The sequence below is a fragment of the Emydura macquarii genome, unplaced genomic scaffold, assembly GCF_026122565.2.
Source record: "Emydura macquarii macquarii isolate MOO-44397 ecotype Brisbane River unplaced genomic scaffold, CSIRO-AGI_Emac_v2 contig_480, whole genome shotgun sequence".
In the NCBI taxonomy this organism is placed as follows: Eukaryota; Metazoa; Chordata; order Testudines; family Chelidae; genus Emydura; species Emydura macquarii.
The window spans coordinates 8,979,196-9,003,575 of record NW_027130617.1 but is presented as its reverse complement, the minus strand read 5'-3'; the positions used below and the strand labels follow the sequence as shown (position 1 = coordinate 9,003,575).

General features: G+C 40.2%; 1 protein-coding gene and 1 long non-coding RNA gene across 3 annotated transcripts in view; one reads left to right on the top strand and one right to left on the bottom strand.

Annotated features, from left to right (window-relative positions):
• Positions 1-7,683, bottom strand: part of ARHGAP29 (Rho GTPase activating protein 29) — an 84,588-nt gene extending 76,905 nt beyond the window's left edge. The window contains exons 1-2 of one of the 2 annotated variants that reach the window (XM_067538437.1): positions 7,588-7,683; positions 2,759-3,104 (exon numbers count right to left, since the gene is read on the bottom strand). In XM_067538437.1, the coding sequence (XP_067394538.1) occupies positions 2,759-3,020 (262 nt within the window). In that variant the 5' untranslated portion in view covers positions 3,021-3,104; positions 7,588-7,683. Of the gene's footprint in view, positions 1-2,758; positions 3,105-6,776; positions 7,278-7,587 lie in introns of those variants that run through there. The other variant, XM_067538436.1, reaches the window with a different exon arrangement.
• A 4,998-nt stretch (positions 7,684-12,681) lies between these two features.
• On the top strand, positions 12,682-21,188 carry LOC137146762 (uncharacterized). The gene is made up of 2 exons (XR_010918040.1): positions 12,682-12,979; positions 20,847-21,188. It is a non-coding gene; the product is annotated as an uncharacterized lncRNA (long non-coding RNA).
• The last annotated feature ends 3,192 nt before the right edge of the window (positions 21,189-24,380 follow it).

The window sequence follows — 24,380 nt, the reverse complement described above, 5'->3', positions numbered from 1 at the left end:
TAACACAGGCAGGAGGAGAGACATGATGGACTTTGGGTGCCTGTCTAAGTCACATCATGAGGTCACCTGAGAGAATAGAAAAAGCAGCAGTTGAGAATTGCATCTCCAACTGTGCCGATAAGTGTTACAAACGCAACTGCCTGTCCCCAGTGGAACAATGGATCTAGGCACAGTAGGTCAGATTTTTAAAAGGTATTTAGGCACCTTAAGCGCTTTTGAAAATCCCACCAGACACCTAAATATCTTCAAAAATCTGGCCCTGTAATCTTAATTCATCTCTGAAGAGAGCATAATTTTGCAGAAAGTTACACCAACACCTTCAACAAGTCACTTTACAACTATTTGAAGACGCACACAATTGGAAAATTATAAATTAATTACTGTTTCACTGCTAGTTGGAAAGAAATTATGTGACATACTAATCATGAGGAATTCCAGTATTCTGACTCCGGCAGTAGCAATACCAGATATTACAGAGGAAAGTTTCAAATTACTATATATATTATATAAATGCACCTTCTTGGCTCCTACATAGTTTATCATTTTACACTCTGAAACATGAAATTAGTTGGATAATTTAAGAGGGCAGTAAATCACAAAAATCACACTTTTAGTGACAAAAGTAATCCATCCTTTTATATGTAAACACTGTTTGTTGTCTCAGTGACCTCCTACATTAGAGAATTCTAAACATAAATTAGATGTTGTGCAAAGTTGCTTTTCCATGTGTACTCTGAAATTTGCTAGCTGCTAACTTCAGCCTAAATACTGGGCCAATTTATTGGTCACCAGTATAAACAAGATCACCTCAGTCTGAAAGAAAGATTACCTTTGCATTATTCATTATCTGAGATTTTCATAGTTACGGTTACACACATTCTTAGTCTGTGCAGATGTATTTTGGACTGAGTATCAAATAACAGCACTCAATAGCTGTAAGTTTTTTAAAAAAAAAATCTATCCTTTTTAAAGATTCTTAATTTCATAAGCAGACAAAAGTGAAATCAGTTTATTAAAGTAATTGTGTGATCTAGATTATAGGAGATTGCACAAGCTACCTTCCACACTATTTCTTGGGGCCACTGAGTTTATTTATTAAAGCTGCCTTTGTGGCTGCTAGAATACACTTATGTTCTGGCAGTTGTTTCCTGTGGACTCTCCATTCAGATGTTAAGAGGTGCCAGACAGACATATTTGACCACAGCAGATAAGCATATTGTGTCTGGCAATGGTGAACAGTATTGACATTTAAGTGGTCAAAATTAGGCTTTAAAGTTACCTGTACATTTAAGACTTGTTCACCCCTTTCTGGTGCAACCATTTCAATCTAACTGCTGACTCAAAACTGTACATTGTAAACAACGTGGTGGCTATAGTCACATACATTCCTGAACCTCTCTTTTTTTCTGTCCAAATAAAACTAAGATTCTGAGGCCACCTAGGCATGGGTCGGAAGACCTCAAATCACCAGACTGCAGCATTTTTCATTCTGGCTAATGTTTATCATCTTTGTTTGTGACCAAAGGCAGTTATTGGGGTGATCCTAAGTCCTCTAACCTGGAAATCCTCAGAATATTTATGAGAGTATAATTACAGTGACCCAAAATATAAACAGGAAGGTTAGAGAAGGCCCCACACCACAGTACAAACATAACCAAAAATGAGATTTAAGAAATAAGCCACATTAGTAACAGAATAAGATTCTTTTTCAAGTGGTTTCTCACTGAGAAGAAGCTGCAAGTATAAGACAGCAGCCACGAACTAACTCTAGATATTGTACAAAGTACTGTGTCTACGGAAAATGTTAATGTGCTACAGGTTTCATGAAATCCAGGACTTCAATGGGTTTTTCTTTCCTAAAAGAGGACAATTAAGTTAACTTGCTCATTACAATCCTAGTATTGCAACTAAGCAAAAAAGTACAACTGGGTGGTGGTGGTGAAGAGGAAAAGGAGTTGCAACCATCTACAGGTAAACACAGATGGGAGAAACTGCTGTTAGCACTCAATGGCTCCTATACCAGACTAATCTGAACATAGTACAAGGTATTAATAAGCGAACACCTTTTCAGAAATGAGAGAAAAGCTTTCCTGTGTTGACCAAGGAGAACTGATACTATTTCCCTTTTCTGAAAAGAAAAAAAAGTGTGTTCCAGGAGGATGGTTCCCCATGGCTAAGCAAGCAAATTAGTAGTTTCCACCTGCTAGCAGGAGGTGGTAAAGAAATACTTTTGGCTGGAAAAAGCGATCATCATAGAAAAGTTAAAGTCCATTAAAAAATCAGACCTTTAAAACTACATTTAAACTCTTATTATGTGAGCCTATTAAACAGCAACAATTGTAACAGCATGGAAAACTGGATCTTGGTCCAAAGATCAACAATATACTTTGCAATTATAAAAACATCAGTCAGCTGTTGAAAAACTCTGATGGATCTATTTCAAGTCGCACTATTTTTCCAATGTTAGTTTAGCCAGTCTGATAGGAACCACCTTTTCCCCCTTCTCCCTTTTACTCAAGTTTTACCAACTCTATCAGCTCTCCATGTTATGTGTCTGATTATGAAACAGAATGCACTGTATATGCTGAGGAAACATAGCACCAAAAGTAACATCCACCACTTCCCCTAATCATGCAAGTATTTGGCAGAAAAAAAGACAAGTAAAAACCACAGTAATGTTTTCTACTTTTCCTACTGAGTAGAGCTCTGTGTATGAATTTCAAATCAGCTAAGAAATAAGATAAAGCAGCTGACGCACCTTCGGAAAGAATGGCTTCTTTCAAATAAAGCAGCACATCTGCAAATTTTCTGACATCATTCACCAACTGCATGATGTACTCCGGATCCACAACAGGACTGTCGTAACAATCAGAGTTGGAGCTAATACTGCTCAGAGAGTTGCTCTTGGTGCTGCGCCCCATTCCCCAGTTTCCTGAATTGGAGATGGTGAAGAAGTTGGAGGTAGACAGTCGGGCTAATCCCAAACCACGCTTGTTACTTCCACCGTTCTGTCGCAACATCCCAGCTGATGCAGTGCTTATAAAATTCGTGCAGCTAACATTCAATGTCACTTAATGTCCATTTGAAAAACCAAAGATGAAGCCCTTAAAATTGGAAGGAAAAAAAAAAGAGGGTGATATTTAATGACAGAGAATAACATTTTAAAAGGTAAAACTTTCATACTGACAATTCTTGAAAATACTTTCCATGTTAAAATTGTTGGATATTGAAATGTTTAATCAAACTGTTTTAAAATCCTTTGATTATCTGAAGTTATAAGGCAGATAAGTAATGCTAGCATTATCTGAAGACCAGGTGGTGGGGGTGCATGAAGGTAGTCTATAAACTTTGTCCTGGAGCTATACAAACTAATCTCTAAACTTACTCCCAAAAACTGTTCTTTTTCTCGAACATTCGTTCATAAATCCCTAATTGTAATAAACTCTATAATGCATACACTGAGGCCGGGTCTACAGTATAAAATTTTACCACAGCTGAACAGTTGCCAACACTTATGAAAAATTGGAATGACGTTGAACAAAAACACATGGACCACAAAGCCATGTTCAACACCATTTCAGTTAATAAGATTGTTGGTAACCATGTTTAGATATTGGTCACATTTCATAGGATCCTTTTGGCCTACCAGAGTTAGACAAAAAAAGGAAAATAGTTTGAAAAAGACGAACATTTAATTGCAACGTGAGATTTTAAGCCAACTGCCATTTTTTGTTTTTAATAACAGTAAAACACATAGAAGAAAGCAAAGAAGCTACTGGAAATACAAACATGTAACTTATTTAGTGTCTCAGATATTGAGATTCAATCTAGAGTTAATTTCAGGGGGTTCTATTTTATTTTAGTTTTAGCACAGCATTTTTTTAGGAAGTTCACTCCCAAAGAAAGCTTATACTTTGGAATGAATAAATTGGTATAACTAAGCAGCCATCTGTAACCATTTAATTTAAGAAAACCAGAGACATTCCTACATTCACTGTGCCAAGTGAAGTAATTCATTGAAAGCATAAAGCTCCAGGTAGCAAAGTCAGGTGTGGTTCCATTTTGATAAATGCCTACATTTATCCTCTAAACACTAAGGTCTACTCTACACTTAAAACTTATAGCACAGCTGTATTGGTATAGTTGTGCCTCTGTAAGTCTGCTTGTATAGCCACATTATGTCAACGGGAGACCGCCGACATAATAAAATCACCTAAACGAGCAGCGCTGGCTATGTCAGCAGGAGAGCATCTCCCTAGCATCTCCTGCCAACACAAGCACTGTCCACACAAGAGCTTATGCCAGCAAAACTTATGTTGCTCAGGGTGGTTTTTTTTCACATCCCTGCATGACTGAAGTTTTGCCAGCATAAGAGCTAGTAGTGTAGACAAGACCTAAGAGAAGAGAATTTATGATTGTATGCTTAGCTCAAAGAAGAAAAACAATTGTAAACAACATTGTATACCAGTGGTTCTCAACCTATTTACCATTGTGAGCCACATCCACACCATATATATACTACCTGTATGGTCCTGAGGAAGTCACATGGGCTACAGCTGAGTGCAGATTGGGCCGCAAGCAGCTCATGGGTTGAGAACCACTGATATAGGCCAAATGGTTAAGACTTTGAATTGCAGAGTTTACAGTAAATGTATTTGTACCTCAGTAAAGTTGCTAACTTAAGTATTTCTATTATAAACACTGAAAGCAAGAGTTTATTATAACTAATTTGTAGGTATTCACTGCAGGTTGAAACGGGCATTGTATACATTTTGTATCAGTTTACACAATCTAAAGAAGCCAATAACTTCTCTGTTTCGAATACTCCCACTATATATATTCTCCATTTTGTTTTATGACTACTAAAAATAATAATGAGGAAATTAGGTAAAAAAAAATTTATGCTACAGTATTACTAGTTTGTCAGATGCTTAAAAAGAAAGAAAATTTAGAGTTTAACCAACCCAGTTTAACTGTCTTGATAATATTTGTTGTTTAGAAATAGTAGGAATAACACTATAAGAAAATACATAAACAATGCTGAAAATGAGATAAGTAATTCCAACATAACAACTAGACTAATGGAAACCTACTAACGTGTGTGGAGGAGGTGATTACAGGTGAAGTTTACATTAAACAAACATACTGTTGAGCAAAACGTTTGTGCAACCTTCCTCAGTTCCCATGTGTTATTCTCATAGCCAGAAAGCTACTTCGCAATCCTGTCTTTCACATAACCTCTTCCTTCTTTCAACAAGTATAACATCTCTTACTACTGAGATATAAAGAGAATTTTCACAGTATTTAAAAAGGATACATGTCAAATTAAAGACAGTCAGTTTCAATAATGAATTTAACATAGTTTTAGGTACTTGACCAGTCCCCTCTTGATATGACTGTGCTTTTATATTTACGTTTCCCTCTTTTAAAAATGCTTCTCTCTCCTCTATTACTGTGTGAAGAACCCACACAAAAAAGAGAAGACAGCAATGACTATGCAGGGGACACAGTAAGACGTATACAAGCACTTGAAAATACACAAAAGATGAAAGACCACGTTTTCCCATCATCTTTCAGTTGTAATATTTGCTATTATATGTATCCCTTTTAGCCAAGCTTTTAATGTAGATATGCTCTTCTATTTTTTCCTCACTTGTCACAAGACAGAGGAAGAAAAAAAACGTTTTCCCTCCAGAACACATGCATTTCATTACTTGGGGGGCGGGGGAGGAGTTTAATGTTCCTTCAAGAGATTCTAGCTTAAAAAACAGTGTGTAAGAATGAAGTCCACCAACTTTACATATCTCCAGACTTTGGTTAAGAGCAAATAAACGCACCCACCCACCAACCAGACCAACTATTTCAGAAATGTGCTCTCTCAGCACTATTTCCTCTTGCAGACCATGAAGTTCCCTACCAGGACCAAATTTTGAAGCGTTCCTTCTGAGCGAAAGTTTGCCATTCTGTTTTGTTTTTGTTTTTAAAGGGGACAATAAGAAGCTCTCACCCCCGATTATTTAGAAAATGCAGCCAGAGCAGAGTGCTGCCGTGGAGCTTCAGCTGGGCCCGAGTGCAGCCAGGGAGCTGCTCTGCCTCCCACGCCTCGCACACGGAATGTCTCGCATTCCTAGCAGGACTCTCTGCGGCAGGCAGGGGCCCCCTCGACCGGCCGATGCAGCCAGCTGCCAACTCGCACGTCCTCGCCCTCCTGCCCAGGATTTACATACAATGGAGCGGCGAGCCGCCCGCAAACACACGGCAGGGGAGGAGGGGGAGGCTGCGCGGCAATGGGCGCAGGTAGCCGCCCAGCCTGGGGGGAGGAGGTGTCTCACCGGAGGGGGCCGTGCCAAAGGGACGGGGGACTTCATGGGGCGGGAAGTTTAGGAGACGCTCCTGCCCGCCCCTCGTTCCGCTTCGCTGGCCGCAGAGCGGCAGGATGCCCCCAAGAGAGGGGCCCCCAGGCACGGAGCCCAGGACTCGGAGCGGAAGGGGACGCAGGAAGCCCGACCCGCCGAGGGCGCAGGGGGAGGCTCTGCAGTGCAGGGAGACGACGGGCGGCCCGGATCGCGATGAGCCCCCACTCCCGCGGCGACAGCCAAGCCCCGAAGTCCCTCAGAGCCCCTGTTCGGACCCCGCGCCCCCGGCTCTCCTCCCGCTCCCCCACCTCCTCGCGGCGCCTGGCGCGGCCCCGGCAGCCCCATGTGGGCGCCCCGCGCTTCGGACCCACGGCAGCTGGACGGAATGGGACGGGACGCGCCCCCGTGCGGGGTACTCACTGGGCTGAGGGCGGCGGGGGACGCCGTGGTGAGATGGCTGCAGAGGCGAGTCCCCGAATGCAGGCAGCAGGTAGCGGCCGGGCCACGACGGCCCCCTGCGCATCCCTCCGCGCTGCCCATTGAACTCACACGCTTCGCTTCGGCCAGCACCTCAGCCGCCCGGCCCCGCGACCGCTCCCAGCCACGCCCCCGGCGACGTCCCCTCACACCCGCCGCCTTCCATTGGGCGGCTCCGTATCAAGGGCGGGGCTATGCTAATAGCGCAACAGGTGGGCGGGAGAGGGACGAGGAGGGAGCAAGGAAGGCGTCGGGCTCGGCGCAGAGCCGGTGGGTAGACAAGCTGCGTCCGCCGAGCAGCGCGGCGCGACCTGTGCCTCAGGCTGTGACGCGCACCAGGCGATACCGGGCCCCCCTGCACAGCATTCATCACGTGACACCCTGCGTGTACCCCACACAGCTGCCAATGGCGCCGGGCCGGGGTGCCAAGAAACCAGGGCCCATCAGGCCGACCAAAGTGGGAGGCGGGCGGCGGCGGCGGCAAACTGTGGAATCCGGCGGTGACAATTTTGGGGATGAGGGGCTGGAGAAGGGCAGCTGCTGCTGCTGCTGCTTGTGCTGTTCAGCCCCAGGTGCGGCTGCCTCCCCCCACTTCACAGCAAATAACAGACAGTCGAAAGAATCTGGAGGCCTTTTTTTCCAGCCCCAAGTTAACAAACCCCGCCACAATAATAATGAGAAAGCTACGTTGTGCAGCAAGCCCCTCATCAGACCTCCAGCCCCAAGCCTGCCTCACAGTTATCTCTGCTGTCACCTTTGAAGCCTGACACTCTCCAGAGAGAGGATGGTGGCATTGCCTTGGCATCTCCCAAGCCTCCTGTTCATTCCTGATCTTGATTGGGGTGCTGGAGACATTGTTTTCTTCTTTCTGCTCTTCCTCTGAATTCCCACCATCACAGTATATGATGCCTTGATGCTGTCCTCAGTATTTCAGGTGGTATTGATGGGTAAGTCCCAAGAATATGGTTTGGTTCCTCATAAGGTAACCAGGTTTTCCTCTCTGCCTTGCTTGGACCTCCAGCCCTTTTAATTTTTTTCACCTGGTACTGCTTAATGGACCAAATGATGCTGTATTCAGCATCCACTTGGACATTTGGTCATAGGCCACCAATAGTTCAGCTGCAACTGGATCTTCTTGTTGCCCCTGTTGGTCACCACTGCTAAAATGTTTGCCTCATACCAGCAAGCATAACTGGCAAAAAACCACTGCCAAATTACCAGAAGTTTAAAAAAAAGCTGCACCACGTGTGATTGTAAGGAGACTTCTTCTGAGATGCTGCTGAGAAATTGTCTTGCTACACTGATGGAGAAGAAATCGATACTATGGTGTGTACAATGCTATTTGTATGGAAAAGGGGCTTCTACAAAACTTTACCCCAAGCTTATAAAATTCAGAAACTAGGCCAGACAGACCTCCTAAATATTAATTGGTGCACTGTTGGATAACTATGGGAGGAGTATTAGTACCATGGAAGGTATTAAGTTAGCATTTGTTGTTTTATGATGGTTCTGCATTGGTGCCTATTGGGATGGAGGAGAAATAAAAGGAGTTTAGCCTTATTGAAGCAAGTCTACTCAAAATGTTGGTGTGAGTGCCTGGGCATTGTTGGAATCATGAAGACCTGGCACATTACAGTTATACTAAGGAGCCCAAATAGAGTTAGCATACCAAATTTCTTCAGTGTATACAAGTCCTAAGACAAGGACTTATTTTAATGTAGCATACAACTATATTTAAAAATCACACACAAAAATAAGTTAAACATTTAAGTTGAGTCAAGCACTCAGAAGCTAGAAAATGTAAGAATTAAGGCTGTCTGTGTCAGGTTTACTTGTGAAGAGTTTAAGTGATTTGCCTAGCATCACCAGGGAATTCTGTGGCAGAGGCAATGATAAAATCCAATTCTCCAGGACAATATTCAACTTCCTAAACCACAAGAACATCCCTTTTGTTCCTGTAATTCCCTGTCTCATTCGCTACACACCTTCTAACATCTGCAACATATTATGCAAGGGTCTTAAAAACAACCACTTCCTTGACTACACAACTCGGATTCATCCCCAGAGTATAGTCCATCCTGGGCTCTGAATGATGCAGGGGCATTGTGGAAAAATATTATGTGATCATGTGTTAAAGATTGTATCATAATGCATATTGAAAAGAGAGCCAAATTAATGTTGCATAGACAACCTTAACTCTAGCATTCCCTAACTTTTGACTGCTTGGCCTTGCAATCTTAAATTTATTTTAATGTTTCTTTCTGTGACATCATATTGAAATCCACATGGTTCATAAGGTTGGAACTGTTAGATAAACTATGCAGACCTCTATCACTGCAGCTAGAGGAATAACTGATAGCAATAATAAATTGTCATCTTTTATCTGGCCCAGTGATTATAGGGGAAAGACACACGTTTTGCTAGTAGTGACAGCTATTTGCGGACAGCTGAGGGATGTTTGGACTTAGGGATTTTGTGTTAAACTCCAGGTTCTGGAGGGGAGTGTGGTCTAGTGAGCTCACTCCCCATTTTATCCCCACCCAAGCTCTTTGCTCCAGTCTCAGTCTTAATCTCCTTGCCTAGCCAGTCCAAGTCTCCACTTCCCAAAGCTCCTCATCCCTTTCGAATCTCCAAGTCAAAGGGCCAACATTCCCCCCACCCTGGCACCCAGTCCCAGTCTTTCTCCCTGTGCTCCTCACTCCTGTCTTTCCCCCACCCCCTTGGGGCTCATTGTTGCAGTCTCCTTGCCCAACCAGTCCCAGTCGTCCCACCCCAGCGTCTTATCCACTCTGTCATTATCTCCACTCCTGCAGGCTAGCTCCCACTCCCTCATTTCACCTGAACCCTAGTCTTAGTTTCCTCCCCTGACTCTGGATCCAAGTCTCCTTGTCCAGCAGTCTCAATATCTCTCCTCAGCTCCTAGAACCAGTTTTCCCACAGGCTACTTGACCCAGTCTACTCCCTCCATCCTCCCACCATATGCAAGTTCCAGCTCTTCACCTTTCTGGGATGCTTCTGACTCTATGCTACCAGGGCACCAGCAGGGGGAGCACTGAGATCACAAGAGAGAGTTTTCCTCCTCTCAGTTCCTGTGCTCAGCATCACAGTGGCCCCTGGCCTCTGAGAGGAGTAATTGAAGGGAAAGTCCTACTCTGCCCCTGCAGTTCTGGGCTGGAGCATGCTCAGTGTAGGTGGAATCTTCAGAGATTTTAAGATGCCAGATTTTAACAAATCTCTACTGAGCATGTGCAAAATGAGTTTTTTCAGACGCTTATAACTAAGCAAAATTTAGACAAATTTTCATGGAGATGACACCAAAGTCAACCTCTCTTTCTCCCACCAATTTTCAAGTTCATGTTCCAAAGCATAGGGGTGCTAGAGCTCAACAAAATAGAGGAATTTTGTTTAATTTAAGGAAAACAACATATTTTACTTTAATCTTGTTCTCAGAAATGATTGAACTGTTTTAGCAGAAATATAAAAGAACCCCCAAAAACAGCCTGATGCAAACACCCAACTTGGAAAATTCCAGCCCAAACAACAGAAGTTTGGCAAAATTATAAGCAATTGGGAAAAAAAGGGTCTTGTAACGGGAAGTGTTGGGCAACCTTAACTGTAAGTGGCATTACCAGCTCCAGCTATAATAATGGATCTTAGAAAAATTAGAAGAGTGACATGTTCATGAATTTGAGCAGAATCAGATTGTTTTGGTTAAAAAAAAACCCTCCAAATATGATGATCCTGCAGCTGTAGAGCACACAGCTGAACTCTGTGGACTACTCCTTGAACACCAAAATGAATTATGACATTACTTATCTCTCTAGTTAGCAATCCATCAGCATACCGCAAAGAACAAATATCTTTGAAATCCCTTGGTAACAATAGTTTTACTGAGTTACATTTCAGCACTGTTAATCAACATTTTGTTTCTTTCCTTTACTGTAACCATTTGCCTAAATAAATGGTAATGTAACTTTATAAAGCCATTATGTGGCTTACAAGCTTACCAAGTCTGCCGATACTAAATGTGGAGAGAAAGCAAACAAAGAAGAACAATGCAATGAGGTTCAAAAGGATTTGAATAATTCATGTGGTTGATCTAGCAGATGCCAAAATCAGGTTAGGGTAAACAAACATAAAGTAATTTAGTGCAAGAATAAGAAACTAAATTAGGGAATATGTGCTAAGTGCTACAATGATTCATCATAAATTAAGAAAAAGGATTTGAGGAATTGTGGACAAGTCATTGAAATCATCAGCTTAGTGCACAGCAGTAGTAAAAAAGTCAAACGAGATTCTACCTTTGTGTTCAGCAACAGATAGAACCCAAAAGAATTGAGACTGTTATTTTCTAAGGGCTTTTCTTTGGAGGGTTGCAATGGAGATGCCACAGTCAGGGGCAAAATATATGTTTCTTATCATCTTTAGCCATGACAGGCTACATTCAATCAATGGCCTTTGAAAATCATAAAGTGTCCCTTGAAGATGATGCAAGGCTAGAGGTATTTTGTGAGAAATGGAACTGGACATAGAATGACCCAGTCTGCAATCAGCCTCTGATAAAAGGATTGCAATGTATGTGGTCAGTGCTGTGTTTCCAAAAGTTTAACAAGTTCTTTCTAAAAAATGTTCACTTTAATTGGAGATCAACTAGAAAGCCAATGGTGGTCAGGAATAGGAGGAAAGATTGTGTGAAGTAGGCAAATCCCAGAACCTTCTCCGATTGCCAAATGCTCCACTGACAAGTGTATCTCACTCAATTCCTGTCCTTCAGCAGCCAGAGCCCTACAGAATCCTGCTAGAGGAAGTCCCATCCCCTGCTTTAGTTATTGCCCTCAACATTAAAACAAGCTTTTGTTACCCTGATGCCAGATAAATCAGTTACGAAGCAAAAATTCCACTCTTAGTTAGCAAAGAAACTGATATTTCACAACAGTGATGAACGTGGATATGGTGACAGCTACAAAATATGACTTTTTAAGTGAAAATCCATGGTATCTTTTTACAATCACTGGTAGAGGAGGGGTGTCTACAGGGAGATGACTTGTGGCTAGGGTTAAAAAATAATAATAAATTGAAGGAGATTTATAAGAAAATATGTTGCTTTTAGTGTCAGGGGAGGTCGGGTGGTGAAACGGGACTCTTAGTTTTTGTGCCAACCACAGAAATGTTGTTTGGCATCCATTGGGGACTGCACTACTAGATCAGTAACAACTACTTTTGGTTGCCAGCAAAGACCTAGTGCACACACAGACTTTGAGCAGTGTAACTTTTGGTTTGGGGTTTGATATTTTTACCAAAATAGTTATATGAGTACCCCTTGCTGTGAATGCAGCTACTTTACCCCAGTAAAGGTACTTTATAATGGTCTAGCTTATTCCCCTCTAGTACAGGAATAAACTATATTGGTGTAAGCACCTTTGTAATGGTATAACTGCATCCTTGCTAGGGGGGTTGTGGTGTTTTAATTATACCATTATAGTCAAAGTGGTACAATTTCTGTGTTTAGGTAAGGCCTTAGTTTTGACTGTGTACTGCCACTGAAAAACTGTAATTTAAATTGGGCACCTGATTAAAGTGCCAATTGAGCCATACTACAAATAGCACCATGTAATCCCATTCACATATAACCCAGTCCGACCAACCCTTACTCACTCAAGTAGCCTTTGTCAGAGGGTGGCTGGCTCTTGTAAATGAGGTAGGTCCATCCCCCTCGTGCCAGAACAGGTGCTCCCCCTTTGGTGAATTGGAAAGGGGGGGGCGGGGGAGGAAAGCACCTGTAGGCTATAAAAGTCCAGGAAGTGAAGCAGTGGGTTAGAAAAGATTGAGTTAGGGAGAGGGCTTGGAAACTATGCAATTCCTAGGAGAGGGCAGGAGCACAGTAAGACATGCTTGCTGACTGGTATCTCCAAGCCAGACAGGCAGTGTGGGAGGACTGAAAGCCAGTGAACAGTAGATAGTTGCCTCTTGGTTCTAAGCCCAAGAGCTGGGGCTGAGGGTTGAATGCAAGAGAGTAATGGAGGAATTTACCTACTGACATCTCCTGGGCTGGAAAGCTGAACCTAAAGGAACTAAGGGGGCCAAGGAGAATGAAGGATGTTCCCCTAGTAAAGGTGATCTCTCAGTAGAGAGGCTGTGTGGCTCCTGTAAGGTTTCTTAATTTTTAATTGTTTTATTGTGAACAACTTTATTTAAATAATTCCTGCTAATCCAATCATTACTTCAGTTTATGACTGGTTTAGTAATCAGTCATACAATCAAAAGTTAGAAGCTCTCATTTCATCACAATAGTTCTTACTTCTAACAGCCAATCACCCTTATTTGGTGGTGGCTATTTAATAAGGTTTGACTAGGATATTAAGTAGAGCAGCTCTTCAGGAGTGCAGAGAAATACACCCAGCATATTGGCATGTAGAAAAGTTATATAGTCTATCCAAAGACAAATATTCGATATTTTAGCAGTTGCTGAATCAGGATTATTCTGTCCATTATTTCTAGTGCAGTAGCAGTCAGAAACCCCAGTACCGATCTGGATCTCATTGTAGTAGGTCCATACAAAATCTAGGAAGGTAAGCTGTCTCCCATACAGGGTTTGCCGTCAATGAAGAATTAACTTTTTCTTACTCTGGTATTACTCCTAACCCTTCTATTCACACAAAAAACCCTTCAAGTGAATTTAGGGGTGCTTTCAACCTGGACTAGCTGGGATGGCTGGGGTGTGTGAGTGGGAGCACAGGTTCCACGTTCAGTCAGGCTGATAACCCATTTACTTTGCAGTGAGTATGCATCACTTGAGTGCTGATGGTCCTCCAGTGCCTTCCTACAATTGTTTGCATGTCCAGAAGGACAGAAGTTCTCCAACAATTTATTGGAAAGAATCATACAGAAAACCATGGGATGTGCCCCAGAAGTCCTAGGTACACACATGAGACAGAACAACAGCAGTGAGAATGCAATAACTTAGTTGTAAGTGTGTAGTTTGATGGCTCACACTGTACTAAGGCCATGTTTACATTAGAGAGCTTTCAGTGGCACAGTTATACCGATGCAGCTATGCCATTGTAAGATCTCTTGTTTAGCCGCTATATTCTCTCCCATCAACATAATTAAACCACCCACAACGAGCAGCAGTAACTGTGTCATTTCCTGCTGACCTAGTGCTGTCCGTGCCAGCAATTATGTTGGTGTAACTTATGTGGCTGAGGGGGTGTTTTTTCACACCCCTGAGCGATATAAGTGATACCAAAGACCTATCTTAAGTTAACTTTCATGCTCAGACCCAGGTGCCAATCATCTGGGCTAACTCTGCAGTGAACACATACATAAGAAACTTGCAATCTAAGGCCAGGATGCTGCAAAGACATCTCAGAAGCCTAACTGCACATTGAAAGTAGTTCCAGACCTCAGATGGATTATTCAGCATGCAGAAAGTTAAGCATGGGTATAAATGTGTGCATGAAAAAGACAAGCAAGTTGCGAAGTGCTGGGAAGAAGGATATAATAAATGCTATTATATATATTGTGTGAGATGCTGAAATCCCTTTCAAGAAAATATTTTATTGATAACTCTCTGGAAGACACAGCTGGTGTTTCAGAAAGGAAATAGAATTGTATTTTAACTGTTTGGTCATGACTATAGTAGCATTGTGCCTGCCATCTCTTGGCTAGTGTTGAGTTAGATAGACAGATAGTGGTATTACTATTTTTAGTGAGTACTCATTGTGGGATTACTCCTTAGAAGTCTTTCAAAGGATAAAAACAGCACCTTTGAAAAGTCCTGTTAAATAATCAGAAAGTTGCTACTCCAAAACCAAATGCTGGCTTGGCTCTCCTTTGTTTTGTTTCTTTTTGCTAGTTTGAATAATGATGATGAATTTGACTAGTTTGAGGACAGCAGATGCAACGCTGATGTCAGATTAGAATAATGTGGGAGTAGAATCTGGTGGCCTCAATTTTAAATGACATCTTTGTTGCTTAGTACTATTATTTAATATTTTGTTATACAACTTGAGCCAGCTCCTTCACATCTTACTTAAGTAAAATTGTTATTGATTTTAGATGGATTTCTGCTTGAACAGTGAGTGCAAGATCTTGGCCATTATTATTTCCTAACATAAGGAAATCAAAGATTATTTAATAGAGCAGGAGTGAGTAAATAAAATGCATAATTGAGAACACCACAAGGAGCATAAGAAGGTGTCAGAGAGAAGAGGAGAGGATAACAAAATAATGGAACTGCTCCATTTTTTGGTTAGTTTGCTTGAGTTAATAAATCCAATTTGATTCCAATGGGCCTGATCCAAAGTCAGTTGAAGTAAATAGGAAAACTCGATGTAATTTCAAGAAATGTACATGGCATAAAAATATACTGAGTGTGAATCTACTTTTTTTGAATAGTACAGTAATTGAAATGGATTTCTGAATGGATTTTATGTTAAAATGAACTAAAAAAATTAAATTTGTATGGCTCTCACTTACTAGTAAACTGTTAATATTTGTTGAAAATGAACTCCCCTCAGTTCTTGATTGATATAAATTGATAGCAGGAATGAGATGAGTTCTACAGCATTCTTAAAATAGCAACAACAACAAAAATGTTGTATTCAATGAAAAACAAAAAACCAACTGCTTGCTAAATAATGTTAACATTGTCACTTGTGCACCAGTATTTCAGAAAATAGTGTGGTTTAAGAGTGGAAAGAATAGTTTGTGCCTACATCTCCCATCTTTCAAACTCATGTTAGGGGTTGTTTTTTTTCAACACAGTAGTAGTAATATAATAGTGGTTAGAGGCCTCAGTCAAGGATCAGAGCTTCACATACCACTCAATCTGCCAGAGCCCAAATGTGGGATAAAGACCCAAAGTGAGGGGCACAAAAATGTATTTATGCAGGAAACTTAAAATGCTGTTATTAATTCCTGTAGTATAGTGAACTATATTTATAACCTCAACCTTTATAATTCTTTGTTTTTTATATAAATTCAACTATTAAAGTAAGGACACAATTTGTATAGAAGATAAGTAACTTTGGGACTGAAATTAGTGATGTGCTTCACAATGAGGGAACTGAGAGTCATCGGATCTCATTGTGTTAAGTGCCATATAAACGTATTAGATAGACATATCCTTGCCCCAGCTTACGTTAGGTCCCTATCCTGCAAGATGCTCCCTGTGGATAGATCCCTGCACCTCTTCTGAGCAGATGTCAGGGTTGAGGCCTTAATTAATGAAAAGGTGCAACAGATGGATGCAACAATCAATTAGTTTGGGAAGAGGGAGAATGAGATAACAGTAATATGACCTTGTTTATGGAGCAGTAAAGTGCTTTCAAGAGCCCTTTAAAATACTTTCATGTAGCACACTATGAAGTGTTCAAAATTAGCTTAGCTTTGTGCCAAGGTAGACATGGCTTCACTTACAATCTTATTATTTTAACGAATGTTTGGATTTAATTTCATTTGGAATTTAAAAGTAATAGTAAAAAAGAATCTAAAATACAGTTTACTTAATAGTTTAAAACTTGCAGTGGCTGGGAGGTAAGACTTTCTATTTTTTCCCAGTGGCATATAGTGATTTCTAAGGGCCTCTGACAGGTTAGCAAAGTAAAGCATTTAAAGAGTTTGTGAGCAGGTGGTTGTGATACATCAGATAATTGTCCTGCTTCACAGCTACACAAAACAATACAACATCAGTGGGTTTAGGGCTTAAGGATAATTGTATGGTCTATTGTCAGATCCAGTAGAAAAGGGTTAAATTGTTCAGATTACCCTTCTCCCAGGTGGAACATAAAACCACACCTTTTCTCCCCCCACCCCATTGGAAAATAAACATTTCCTTTGTCCTCACAGTGATAGCAAGCCCCAACAAGGAAAACCAGGACACATTCCTTCCTTCCTTTATAACCAGTTGGATGATTGCTCCCAGCACATTCCAGATCTGCTAGGATACCTTAATTGTCTTCACCTGGAGGCTTTTTCCTAAATTCCTGTCCCCTACTATAACCCTGTGGAATGGAGCATTTTTCTCTTTCCCAATCCCGTCACTGTCAAGTCCTGAATTGGATTATATACTCTGTCCCACAGTCATGTATAATTTCATAGCTTCACTTATTATGTAAAGATGTGTGAGCTGTAAATTACTCTTTAACAGTACATGTTTATAGGTGTAATAAAGTATTTTGAGTACAATTTATCATCATAGATTTAGAACTGAAAAAGGATAAAGAAGAGAATTTTGTCCCATAGTGGGTAGAGTTTATGGGTGAGTTTATTTAGTTGTTGATTTTATAATTAATCATAATTATTCGATACAGAGTTGTCTGAGGGGGAAAAAAACAACTAAAGATTATTTTTGCTTGTGGTTTTGCAGAAGTACAGTAAACCATGACAATGCACCATTTGGTGCACAGTATTATTGCAGAGGATAATCCAAATATCTCAAAGCCATCTCCACAATCCAGACAGTGGTTAATTCTGCAATAACAGATTTCAGTTCTCTGAAAGTGTGAGATGTCTTAATGACAAAAAACAATCACACAGAATAATTGGGGGAAGTCATGAGATCTAAATCACAGTGGAATGTAAATAACTCTGAAATGTGTATATTTCCTGTTTATTATTTATTTCCAAGCAAGCAGCTCAATAACAAAACTAGAAAAAGGGGATAACTAGCAGATTGCAGTGTATAAACCTAATCAAAGTAATGGTACTTGTAATATTCCTGCTCTTACCATTCTACATCAGGTAATTCATGATGAGTCTTGAAACCTCCTGGCTCCAAGAACTCAAACCTTGCCAAGGACAAGGAAGAAACCTCTGGGGCTGATCCTGATCTCATGCTGGTTTTACGCCATATGATGTTACTCCTGATTTTACACCAGTGTAAGTGAGATCAGAAGTAGGCTCACTTTTTTCTATTTAAGATCCTCTGAATTTTGGACTACTGCATTTTTAGACACTCTTGTCTGTTTTTTCTTTCCAGACTTAGTTATATAATTGTAATTGCATCAAAGTGACATTAATTATTTGAATGGATAGCTGTATTGGGCATATACCACGGTCTTAATATATTACTTCCTGGAACACAACTTTCAGAGACCAGATGTGTGCCTGAAATGCCAACTAAATGAACAGCTAGAGAATAGGGTAAAAATTCTCCTTTGCACACTAAGATAACTGACCATTCATTACCTGAGGGAAAATGAGAGGTTAATTGGGATCAGCAGCAATAAGAATGTGCTACAGACAGAGGAGCAGAGCCCAAGGCAGGTGCACTGGCAACTAAGTCAGTCTTGTAAAACTATCATGAGAATGAACCAGTCCAGGCACAAAATCTACTTGCTCTTACAATGATGATGAACCATCAAAAGTTACTCCATGGAAGCAGAATTTTGTAAAGACATGGCATGGATACTCTGGCAGAATGCCATACCTGGTGACAGCAGGTTTGCAAACTATCTGATGTTTACTAGGACAGGCATGTTATGAAAGATGCAGAAGTTGGAACACTGTGACTGAATATGGAGCTTTACCCCATGCAGGACAATCAACAGGAAATAGGATTAGAAATAAGAAGGTGGCAATAGCTGTGAATTCCTTACTGAGTATGATAGACTTGATATTAAGCTGTTGCATTCCACACTCTGGAATGATATGTAACTCTAGTTTATTTCTTTGGATGATCAGAATGGGGAGACAACTTGTCAGCAATGGAAAAGGACCATCCAGTGGTCATGATTTATAGTGGAATTAACCACATAAACAAGTAGAATTAAGATCCTAGTGCACAACTGCAGGAAGTATAGATGGGAAATTTTCAGAAAAAAAATCTATCATTACTACACCAGTGCAGTCTCATCACTGGCATTTTAACTATTATATCATCTAACTCTGCACAGAGCAGGTTTAGACAACATTGTTATAAGGAATAAATGCTTTGGAGTAGCTTTGAAAACAACTGCCTCCACCTAGGAAAGCTTTCTTGAAGTTTTGTGTAGGAACCTAGAAGTTCCCCAGGACAAATCGGTGTCATACCCATTGCCAGCTAAACTTCTGAATAGACCACACCGATGAAGAACAGTGTCAGCTCTTAATTCAGGCATACAGTTGCATAAGAGAGTAGATGTTGGGACGATTGTGACAGATATTGCAAACCCAATATTTTTGGGGATCATATATATAAATTTTATGAATGTTTTATGTACTATTGTGGACCGATGTCCATGTAGATTAGCAGTGGATTGAGGGAACTGACAATAGTAATGTATCCACTTTTTCTTGCTGACTCTTGCTTATGGTTCAGAACCTCCATCTACAAATTGGGAGGACAATGTAATGCTAGGAGCCTTATGTGATTGTGAGTGGATAAAAAACTTATGAATGAGGAAGGGCATTTTTTCACTAACTCTATGCACTCCTCAGACCAACATTCGAGTGAGTGCTTAGCCAAATAAGAGCTTTAATTCACATGGGAGCTAGAAGTGTGTTTAGCAATAAAGTAAGTCTTGCAGAGTCATGTGACTGCAATGAAAATAAACATGGGGTAATAGAAGGATTTGAGTATGAGTAGGGCTCTCACAACAGTGGTAGAGCCTAGTGATGGCATTCTCTTCCCATTCTCTACCCAGCTCAGAAAACATCAGAATATACTAGTCAGAAACTCTTCTACAGACAGAGGTAAATTTTAAAGGATCTTAAAGATCTGATTATTTACATTATCTAGCTTGGTTAAGTATGTGTTCTCAGTAACTCTTCCCACTGCACACCACAGAAATTGAATGGAATATTGCTCCTAGGTGACTTTTAGCAATTCTGCCCATCCTTTACTCCCTTGACCAGTGAAACTTTACCTAGATTATAACAACTGAGATCTGTATTAGTTCAACTACTGCTCCAGCAAGACTTGTATGCTGGTTAAATATGCTTTGGAAAGATTAAAAGCAAAGTGAAGATGTCTTCTACAGCACAGTAATAGGGTCACTAGTTATATCCCTGATATTATTTCAGAATGTTGTGTTTTGCACAAGTTTTGTGAAATCAAGAGTGGGGAGCAAAAAGAGGAATTGCATTTACCAACTGAAAACCACTAGCATAGCGCTGCTGAAGGTGCCAGGAAGACTAACATAAGGTATGTCATCTGCCTGTATTTTGTCACTTGAGCAGCGGTAGAGGAGGATGGGAAATATTTCCTGCAATCCAGCACCAATAACAGCAGCTGAGAGCAACAAATTAAGCACTGGATTAAGGGGTCATCAATATTCCTGTTTATACATTGTTATGGTTTTCAGCAGTCAAGAAGAACTTGGAATCCAGGAATGGGTTGTTTACTTGTTGTGAAATATATTCTTTCCTAGTCTATTTTTTTTTTACAACATACACATACTGATATGGATGGATACTAACAGCAAAAGCAGCAGTAGTATGAACACAAATATAACATCAGCATAAACATTCATCCTCAAGTTTTCTGCCTGGCTAGGACAGCTGGAATGAGTTCTTTATCTTGAGTTTGGCTGAAAGAGTACAGTCTGCAGTGAGTTCCAAAGGGGTAGCAGTGTTAGTCTGTTTTCAGCAAAACGAGAGTCCTGTGGCATCTTAAAGACTAACAAATTTAGTCTGCATCTGACGAAGTGGGTTTCTGCCCACAAAAGCTTATGCCCAAATAAATTTGTTAGTTTTTAAGGTGCCACAGGACTCTTGTTAGTCTGCAATGATTTCTCTGAAGTGCAGATAGCAATGCAGCAAACAGTGCTCAATTGATTGTACTAACTCTATCCCACAACGCAATACCTCATGGTTTCCAGTGAGTGTTCTGTACTAGGATCACCAATGTACTGTGTCCTTTCCCTAAGCAATCTATGGGCCAGTTCTGCCTGATATAAAAGTGTGTTTGCACCAGTATATAGGATGTGATCCAATGCCTATTAAAGTTAATGGAACATGTGGCCTTGAGCCAGTTTTTGCTTCTTTATGATGGATATTAGAGAGGTATTTTCTGTTTGTTTTTTACCCTAGAAACTCAGGTCTTATCCACCCCGACTTTCATGGAAGACCATAGGTGACTGAAAACACCATGGGATTATGACATTGGCAAAATCATGCAGGTCCTTTTAAAAGCAACAAGATGATGTACTCACAAAAGTGAAGAAAATTAAAATGTTGACTCAAAACACTCCTGCTCTCTTGGGAAAATAGCCTTTGGATTTCAGTCTAGTTCTGAACCTCACCACTCAGACCCATCTTTAAGATGAAAAGGTGTCAGAACTGATTGATTGTCATCTTTAAGTTAGTGAGTGGCAGAAGAGGCAAAACAATGACCCTTTAAATGCATGAAATGGAAGTGGTTGACCAGGGAAGCTGCTGACAAACAAGTTTATTTTTCCAGGGCTCATAAGAAACAAGATGGCCAAAATGGAATTAAATGTCATGGGTGGGTGGAATGACAGTGGGACATTAAGGACATTAGCAATTCCACCAGATGAAATCTTGATAGTCTTTTCAAAGACATCAAACTGTGGACAGAATGGGTTACACCCTATAATCCTGAAAGAGATAGCTGAGAAAATTACTGGTGCATAATGGATACATCTAATGGCTCCTTGGAGAGAGGGGAGGAATTCTTTGAGCAAGACAAAATACATCTACCATTCTCTCAGGAAGGAATTAAAGTAGGGAGAACCAGAAAATTAAAGACTAGTAAAACTGACCTCAGTGAGACATAAGATTCTAGAAGCATTAGTAAGAGTTAAAATCACAAAATATCTGGAGCAGTATGAACTCAATAACATTTTCTAGCTTTGATTCTCATAATGGGTAAATCTCATCTGGCTTGGTGATTTTTTTTTTCAAGTATATAACATGAATCAGATAAGATTGAAATAATCTACTTGAATTTAAAAAAAAAAACTATTTAGTATCTATTTTAAATTTTTATACTGCTGCCCCTCACATAGTATCTGAGTTCCAGTCATGTAAAATTGATAGCAATAGAGAAATTCCTAGTGGACTTAATGGAATCTCTTGCACTTCTCCCTTTTCAGTTAAATCTCTGCTTGGGATAGGTTTGTTTGTTTTTTATAAGAGGGGAGAGTTGAGGGGCTTAAGAATAAAAGGAGTGTTCAAATAGTGGGTATCACTTTTGATGAAAAAGCAACATTTCCGAGAGATGGTCAGACTCTGGATTACATAATCTGTGGAAGACTGTTCCATGGCTGGATCCCTTTGATTGGAAATGCTCTGTCTTTAGCTCTCACCTGCTTCATCCTGAGTTTAGTGATCTCTGCTTTGTTGTCTCAGAGGAGTGCAGTTGTTCACAGATCAAAATTTGGTCTTCAGAGTTCAGTCTTCAAGCTAGCGCTTGATCCATTTTTTGCTTTGAAAATCTGTTGCAAGGCCTAAAACTGGTATCTGAAGCTGACTGGGTGCCAGTGGAGGGACTTGAATTCACACCTGATGTATTTATGATAACCTGAACCATAGAGAAGGTGCACAACTACATTCTCTATTAGCTGGAATCTGTGCAACATCTTCACATTTAGTTTTCAGTACAATGAGTACAGAAAGGAGGTAATACATACATGGATTACTATGGCTAGGTCCTCTTTTGGAAGGAAGGGATGAAGTTTTTAGCAGTCTGGAGGTGAAAAAAGACATTTTTGGAAAGTGATGGTACCTGGTCATCCAAGCTTAGTGAGGAGTCAAACAAGATCCCAAAGCTTGGCATCACCTTGACAAATTAGAACTTATGCCTTCAGTGGAATATGGAGACATGTTGGTCATTTCTTAGAAGTTCCCTTATCAACCTGCTTCATTTTGGTTTTATCTGAGTTCTGCTTGAGCCAACTGCTTTTCTCCCAAGGGCTAATTTTCTGTAGGCATTCTGACATTTTGGAAATGAAGATGGTTGCATCAGTTGAGAATGATATATATATATAGTTGAGTGTCCATCATCATACTTTTGGCAGTTAAACAGATGGCATCTCACTTTCTCACCCAGTAGTTTCATGTAGATATTGAATAGAAGTGGGGGACAGTATGTATACGTGCAGATTGATCAGAAGCACTGTAGTGCTGGGCCATCTACTTATGCCTCATCATGTAGGCATGTTATTAGTATCTTGTGGTCGTCTGTATCACAGGCTGCAGAGAGGTCCAGCAGTATGAGCATGAAGCTCTTACCTGTGCCTATGACCATCATAATCTTTTAGTACCACTAGAGTCATTGCTGTACTGTGTCCTAGTCTGAATTTTGATTGTGAGGCATCCAGGATGCTGGATGATGTCACATGTTGTTGGAGATTAATGATTACTATCGTCTCAATTAAATAAACCAATTTAAAATTAAATTTGAAGTTGGCAACCTATGCTAAGGCATAAATTTATAATCTATTAAAATCATTACATTTATATACAAAAAATACTAAGCAGTACATATTTGCTGCCAAGTTTTAAATAAAGTCAGACTACTGAACTGATGGCTAAACAGCTGAAACCAGAGTTTGTTAATGTACTAAATCAGCTTTTGACAGCAGTAGCCTCTTCTGCAAGGATAAAGAGCATATTTTCTTCACTTCAGTTTATTCAACTAGTTCAGTTCAATGATTAGTTCATTCAAAGTTAAGAAACCAATTGGGAATTGAAAAAGCAGGAAAGCTTGTTTACCTCATTCAATCTGTGAACAAAAACTTAGTGTGAAAGGATAAAATCTACTAGTTCTAAAATCTTGAAGGACATGGTGACCACAAATAATCAATTCAGTTCACTAAATACAGTTAGTTTTAAATGCAAAACATGTTTTGATAAACCTTTTTCCCTTATGTGTCTAGCACATTTAAGTCCATTTTTATAACAAATTTTAAATGTTGTTTTGGGGTATTTTTAATTGAATTTGAATTTGCATCCAAATAGAACTTAACACAAATCACAAGTAAAAAATTAATCATCATTTAGTAAATAAATGCATCATTCACCATTTTCTAAAATAATCATAGAAATGTAGGGTTGCAAGGGACTTCAAGAAGTCATCAAATCAAGCACCCTGCACTAAAGCAGGACCAAGTAAACTTAGATCATCTCCGACAGGTGTTTGTCCAGTCTGTTATTAAAAACAACCTTCAATGAAGGAGGATTACCTCTTAACATATCTGAAGACTTGTTATAAAGAGGATCAATTGTTCTCCATATCTATTAAAGGTTGGACAAGAAGTAATGGGCAATGTGGAGCAAATGGAGATTAAGTTAGATATTAGGAAAAACTTTATAACTATAAAAGTAGATATGCTCTGGAATAGGTTTCCAAGGGAAGTTGTGGAATCCCCGACACTACGAGTTTTTAAGAATAGGATGGACAACACCTGTTAGGGATAGTCTGGGTTTACTTGAACTTTCCTCAGTTCAGGGGACTGGACTTGATGTATCTACGATTTTGTGTCAATGAGAGCAGCACACATCTCAAGAATAGCTGCAGTTTTGGTCAATTCATGTGACCCTTCAGTCATAATTTACTTCATCATTCCTTCTTAACAAAATTTTTCCTCATTTATTTGTTCA